At 33.9% G+C, this 6,914-nt stretch overlaps 2 protein-coding genes across 8 annotated transcripts in view; both read left to right on the top strand.

The window, feature by feature from the left end:
• Window positions 1–2,811, top strand: part of LOC107549283 (troponin I, fast skeletal muscle-like) — an 11,522-nt gene extending 8,711 nt beyond the window's left edge. For all 3 annotated transcript variants that reach the window (XM_016230316.1, XM_016230315.1, XM_016230314.1), the window contains exons 4-6: window positions 636–725; window positions 834–1,010; window positions 2,422–2,811. In XM_016230316.1, coding sequence (XP_016085802.1) covers window positions 636–725; window positions 834–1,010; window positions 2,422–2,508 — 354 coding nt within the window. In that variant the 3' untranslated portion in view covers window positions 2,509–2,811. The remainder of the gene's footprint in view (window positions 1–635; window positions 726–833; window positions 1,011–2,421) is intronic.
• Window positions 1–6,532, top strand: part of LOC107549281 (troponin I, fast skeletal muscle-like) — a 20,671-nt gene extending 14,139 nt beyond the window's left edge. The window contains exons 1-7 of one of the 5 annotated variants that reach the window (XM_016230310.1): window positions 3,101–3,385; window positions 4,090–4,122; window positions 4,221–4,257; window positions 4,909–5,037; window positions 5,705–5,794; window positions 5,908–6,084; window positions 6,219–6,532. In XM_016230310.1, the coding sequence (XP_016085796.1) occupies window positions 4,115–4,122; window positions 4,221–4,257; window positions 4,909–5,037; window positions 5,705–5,794; window positions 5,908–6,084; window positions 6,219–6,308 (531 nt within the window). In that variant the 5' untranslated portion in view covers window positions 3,101–3,385; window positions 4,090–4,114 and the 3' untranslated portion in view covers window positions 6,309–6,532. Of the gene's footprint in view, window positions 1–3,100; window positions 3,386–4,089; window positions 4,123–4,220; window positions 4,258–4,524; window positions 4,639–4,728; window positions 4,774–4,908; window positions 5,038–5,704; window positions 5,795–5,907; window positions 6,085–6,218 lie in introns of those variants that run through there. The other 4 variants (XM_016230311.1, XM_016230312.1, XM_016230309.1 and 1 more) reach the window with 4 other exon arrangements.
• Window positions 6,533–6,914: the final 382 nt, after the last annotated feature.

Genomic DNA, 6,914 nt, shown 5'->3' on the forward strand with positions numbered 1-6,914 from the left:
ATATATATATTAGTGCTGTCAAATGATTAATCGCATCCAAAACAAAAGTTTGTTTACATAATAAATATACACAGTACACATACATGTATTATGTATATATAAAAACACACACATACAGTATATATTTAGAAAATATTTACATGTGTATAGACATTTATATATTTATATTATATATACATTTATTAAATATATAAACATAACATATTTTTCTTAAATATATACATGCATGTGTGTGTATTTATATAAACATAATAAATATACACAGTACACATACATGTATTATGTAAACAAAAACTTTTATTTTGGATGCGATTAATCGTTTGACAGTACTAATATATATATATATATATATATCACCAACAGCAACAATAACTCCATGGTTTTTGTAGTTAAACTAAAACTTAGCCATAAAAACATTTTTGTTTACCTTAAATGAAATGAATGTCAATTGAAATATGTATGTATGTAATGAACAGATTTGAGCTGTTTATTAGTGCATTCCAGATGTTTTGCAGAAGTTTCGGTGACATATGTACACCTAGGGCTGATCGAAGTTGTATTGCACTTTCTTGAAACAATACGTTGCAAAAGATGGTTCGAAAACAGAATCTGAATATTTAAACCTCTCTATTTAGGAGCTGTGCAAGAAGCTTCACCAGCAAATCGACAATGCTGATGAGGAGAGATATGACTTGGAGTCCAAAGTGGGCAAGGCCAGCAAAGAGGTAACTTCTGATACTCAAATATACCTTATGATGGTGACAATGTTTCTGACGAGTCTATATACTGGGTTCTCTGAGCTCCAGTCTGACTCCTGTTTAATGTGTGTATAGATCGAGGATCTGAAGATCAAGGTGGTCGACCTGCAGGGTAAGTTCAAGAAACCTGCGCTGAAGAAAGTGCGTCTGTCTGCCGATCAGATGCTTCAAGCTCTGCTGGGCTCCAAGCACAAGGTGTCTCTGGATCTGAGGTCCAACCTCAAACAAGTCAAGAAGGAGGTCAAAGAGGAGGTGGGTGAAATATGATAGTGAGATTATTCCTATGCAGAGAACAGATATTAATAGTTATGGCCGTGAAGTCTGAATGGATACAAAACGTACAAAATGAAAACCATCTCATGGTTTACTCCTTCAATAAATATATTTTAAAGATATTGCTAATTAGTGGTTTATAATGTGTTTTTGTGCGAGTGATGCTTTGCAGCTTTTTTACAGGAATAAACAGTGAAAGATTCATCACTTGTGAGAAAAAAACACATTTCAGCTGCAAAGCAGCTCAACAGAAAATAATAGTGTCATTATTCAGATCAGTTTATTTCAATAACAGTGTCCATGTATTGTCATTATTGGATAAGAAAAAAATCTAAGGTGTCAGTGCAGTTAAATTGATAATATTACTGAATATAATGTGTGCTTAAATACATAATATTATCATCCGTATTTAATTTAATACAAATTAATGGAAATTATTGAATGATTGAATAAAATGCTTAGTTAGTTACTGAATTAATAATATACAATTTCTTCATACAGTAAGAATTAATTAATCCTTCCACAAAAATTGAAAAAAAATAAAGTCTTCCTCAATATTTTTCTTTTCTTTTCAAATAAAAATGTCTGAACATCCTTTAATCAAGATACACGAGCATAAGTCAGAAATTGAACAGATTGAATGATTGAATAAAATGCTTAGTTAGTTACTGAATTAATAATATACAATTTCTTCATACAGTAAGAATTAATTAATCCTTCCACAAAAATTGAAAAAAAAAAACAAAGTCTTCCTCAATATTTTTCTTTTCTTTTCAAATAAAAATGTCTGAACATCCTTTAATCAAGATACACGAGCATAAGTCAGAAATTGAACAAAATTGAATTTATGCTTAGAGCAAGAACAAGCGTCTGAAATGAGGAACGAGAACTCGTTTTGCCTTTGAATTAATTTGTTAATTCAGTTTCTCACAAAACAAGACTAATTATCTACTGTGATCATGCTTCTCTAGTAAATGCATCTCGATTTAAGAATCTTTATACATTTGCAAAAGTACTGCGGAAGAATCATTTTTTACTGACTGATGAGAAGGTTCAGTAAAGTTATCTCCAGATTGTAGTGTTTAGAAACAGAGCTATTCAAGACATAAGCTATTTTTTTATTTTGTTTGTGTGTGTGTAATTGGAATTAAAGTAATGTAGATCTGTAGAAAGTTGTATTTTTATTTAGAGACCATATTGATGTACTCGGTTCCGTTTAATTGATTCCTTAAATTTGCTTTGCTTAGTCTTACAATCTCTTAAATTTACCTTCATGAAATCTGCATAAACCCTGATAGAAAATAATATGCTGTGTGTGTATATATAAACATGTATATATGTTTTATACGAGTAGCATTCCTTCACACTTTATCCCTCTCTCATAATCCAGACTGCAGATGTCGGCGACTGGCGTAAGAACGTTGAAGACAAGGCCGGTATGGACGGCAGGAAGAAGATGTTCGAGGGCGAGGCCTAAATTCCCGGACGTTTCTTTGTTTAATTATCATAGGAATTTGTCAGAGCTGCGCGGTCATTTATCTTTTTGCCATAGTCTTTTCTGCTTTCAGCGCCTCAGATGAGCATTTGTTTCACGCAGTATGTACGTCCTGAAAGGGAATTGTGTATCATCATCGCAGAGCCACTACCATTAAACGAATGCTTCTGAGGAAAATCCTTTTTCACGTTTGTTTTATTACGCACATTTGGTCCTTTCATTCTTTTCCAGTCCGCGACTAGTGGTCTGTTATGACTTTAATGAATAAATACTGTAGTGCTACTATTACAGCAGTCGTATCGTCTGTCTTTCTCAACTTCATTGCACCATCTTTATTCCTTTAATTTAATTAGATTTTTAATTATTAAATTTAATTTAATCATTTTATTTTTTTTGTTGGTACACCACATCCAGAAGAAATATAGATGGCATTTCAGATCATATTTATGGGCATGTCCTCTTTTGCTGTATGGCAAGTTATTTAAACTACAATTAACATTGTTTTGCTGAAATATCTCTTATTATTTTGGTTTATAGCACTCTGCTTTAAGTGGTTTATGTTTTTTGTATCTTGGTGTGTTAAGCATTGCTTCCGTTTACAGCACGCACGCACACACACACACATGCGTCTTGAAGGAAGGGAAATTTACGAGGCTTTCCAAGGATGGACTGGGGATATTTCAGGAGCTCAGCGGCCTATTGGTCTGAGGAGGAATCCACTTCCATAAACAGGACTCCCAGGATCTGCTGAGCCATCAGACCACAACATATATATCCTATTTAATTTTTTTCTCTCTGGGGCTCACCAGTCTTTCCAGTTCTTCTTCCAAGTGTGTACTGCCCTCTTCTTCTCTCATAGGTGAGCGTCAATCCACAACTCTCTCTAGATCTGTATGTAAAGGACAAACAGTTGCTACATATCAACTGCATCCAATATGTGTCTAGACACATTGTTTTTTTTTAATATTCATGAGCAGTTAGAATGTTAATAAGTGTGATTTTAAACGGCGCTATGAATTGGCAGATAAAGTATACAATTGAATTGCTATGTTTTCAATTTCTGTATAAAATGAAAAATTTGTAAAGAATTACTATGGATTTTTAATGTGTGTGTATATATTGAAAAGAAGTAATATTTTATTTCTTGAATATGAATATTCAATTTAATGTGATTTTAAATATATTTTAATCTGCACTAATTGATATGACCGACTATTGTGTATAAATCACATGATCTGGACAGTTGTTTTTATTAATAAAATCTGCTAAGTGATGCTTGCAACCAGCGTACAATGTGACATAAATATGCAATAATACTTATCTTTGATGTAATAGTGTAACTCTAATATGCTATAATCTTTCATTGAATTTGAATTGAATACAGCAGCTGATCTCTGGTATCGTGTTTAATGTGTCAGATGATCTGTCCATGAGGACGTCTCAAGACTGTTGGACTAAACTTAGACTCAGCTGTCCCTGACTGAATGTATTTCTTAAAGTGCTTGTCCTGGATTAGTTGATTAACTCAGCTGCCATCTAATAATTGATTTCTATCCAATCCAGGGTGAGAACGCACTAAACCGCCGAGATGTCAGAGTAAGTATTCTGATTCTGGTTGGATTGTGATTTGTTCTTTATTGAGTAATCCAGCTCAAGCACAGTGTGTCTCATGGCGAACTTGTTTTCATGAACAGAAAAAAGATGACCTCCAGCCGTAGGCACCATCTGAAGGTAAAACATGTTTTTACTGTAATTTCATAAAGCGCAGATTTGAAGTGTAAAATCTGGCTAAAATGGTTACGTTTTAAAAAAACCATAAATATGCAATAATACTTATCTTTGATGTAATAGTGTAACTCTAATATGCTATAATCTTTCATTGAATTTGAATTGAATACAGCAGCTGATCTCTGGTATCGTGTTTAATGTGTCAGATGATCTGTCCATGAGGACGTCTCAAGACTGTTGGACTAAATTTAGACTCAGCTGTCCCTGACTGAATGTATTTCTTAAAGTGCTTGTCCTGGATTAGTTGATTAACTCAGCTGCCATCTAATAATTGATTTCTATCCAATCCAGGGTGAGAACGCACTAAACCGCCGAGATGTCAGAGTAAGTATTCTGATTCTGGTTGGATTGTGATTTGTTCTTTATTGAGTAATCCAGCTCAAGCACAGTGTGTCTCATGGCGAACTTGTTTTCATGAACAGAAAAAAGATGACCTCCAGCCGTAGGCACCATCTGAAGGTAAAACATGTTTTTACTGTAATTTCATAAAGCGCAGATTTGAAGTGTAAAATCTGGCTAAAATGGTTACGTTTTAAAAAAACCATAAGCTTATATTGTTTATTGAGATTATTGTTTGTCTGTTGGTGTCGTCAGAGCCTGGTGCTCTCTATTGCCTTCGGTCTAATGGACGTTGAAGCCAAGCAGCTTGTTGCTAATAAGGAGGCTCATATGAATGAACACTGCCCTGTTCTCGATCTGCCTGGATCCACGCAAGAGCTGCAGGTGCCAATGCATTATTATTATTAACAATAACACACACACACACACACACACACACACACACACAAGCATACATACAATCATATCTAGTTAAATTACCACATATTAATATACATTTAATAGATATAATTACATAATAAGTATCTATCTTTCTATCTATCCATCTTTCTTATAATTATATAGTTATATAAAAGTTTAATATTGCTTTACTCTGTGAGCTACAGGAAAATCATAAGTATTATAATTATTTTAACGACAACATATTAATATACTTTATTTTAGTATCATTGAGATACTATTATAGTTTTTTTATTAATATTTTGAATCTCTCATTTTAAGTTTGTGAACTTTTTAGTACATGTGTTGTGTTTTTGTCATTTGTAGTTTTTCTTAATATTTCAGTTTTAGGTCATTTATTACGTGAAGTTAAACTAAAAATAACAAATGTTGAAATAGCTGAAACAAAACAAAATACGTTAACGTTTACTTCATTTCAAGTAATGAAAATGTTTTTTTATGGATTTAATTTTAGTTTTAGTATTAGTTAAATTTAATAACCCTGAATATAATTACACATTTTTATACTTATGTAATATACTGTAGATGGATGGATGGATATCTGATCATCAGTATCATATATCATATGTATAATGCTGTTTTGGCCTTCCAGGAGCTGTGCAAGAAACTGAACCAACAGATCGACCAGGTTGATGAGGAGAGATATGACTTGGAGTCAAAGGTTGCCAAGTCAAACAAGGAGGTAAAAATCGTGCAACTTCAGTTTGTTCAGTGATTCATCCATTTATTTGTTTCTACAAAGAAACTATTTGGTTCTCCGAGCTCCAGTTTGACTCCTGTTTAATGTGTGTATAGATCGAGGATCTGAAGATCAAGGTGGTCGACCTGCAGGGCAAGTTCAAGAAGCCTGCGCTGAAGAAGGTGCGCATGTCTGCTGACGCTATGCTTCAAGCTCTGCTGGGATCCAAGCACAAGGTCTCCATGGACCTCAGAGCCAACCTCAAACAAGTCAAGAAGGAGGTCAAAGAGGAGGTGGGTTGCAGATTCAGAAATGCTTCTTGTCTTTGCTTGGCCGTGTTACCAAGTTCATAGGAAAGTCTTCAAGTGGGATGTGTTTGGTCTGGATCCTCCTGTGCCTCACGTCTGATGTTTTTGCGTTTCCACAGTCTGCAGAACAAGTCGGCGACTGGCGTAAGAACATCGAGGATAAGGCTGGTATGGACGGCAGGAAGAAGATGTTTGAGTCCGAGGCTTAAGATGTATTGTTTATTCTCCAATATGTCTTAAAAATTATCTGGTAAACATCTTTCTATCCTGTGAACCTCCCGTTCCAATAAAAAATATTTTCCTGGACCTTTTTTGCACATTGTACATTGTTCCAGTGTTGAATGGCATGGCATTAAAGATTAGTGTATACATACTGTATGTATTTGCCTTTGTGTCTTTGCTCAGAGTTACAGCACTATTGAACAGCTGATAATTATATTACCATGTACACTAACACTTGGGGTCTGTATAGGAGTTTTTAATTTTGTTTTTGAAAGAAGTCTCTTTTGCTCACAAAGGCTGGATTTAGTTCATTAAATATACAGTAATATTGTGAAATATTATTTGAATTTCAAATAACATTTTTCTGTTTTAATATATTTTAAAATATAATTTATTCCTGTGATCAAAGCTGAATTTTCAGCATCATTACTCCAGTCTTCAGTGTCACATGATCCTTCAGAAATCATTCTGATATGCTGATTTGCTGCTCAAGAAACATTTCTGATTATCAATGTTGAAAACAGTTTTTGGAAACTGATACATTACTGTAACTTTTGATCAATTAAATGCATTCTTGCCGACTGCTATGACTT

Source organism: Sinocyclocheilus grahami, unplaced genomic scaffold (genome assembly GCF_001515645.1).
Source record: "Sinocyclocheilus grahami isolate Dianchi unplaced genomic scaffold, SAMN03320097.WGS_v1.1 scaffold367.1, whole genome shotgun sequence".
NCBI lineage: Eukaryota > Metazoa > Chordata > Actinopteri > Cypriniformes > Cyprinidae > Sinocyclocheilus > Sinocyclocheilus grahami.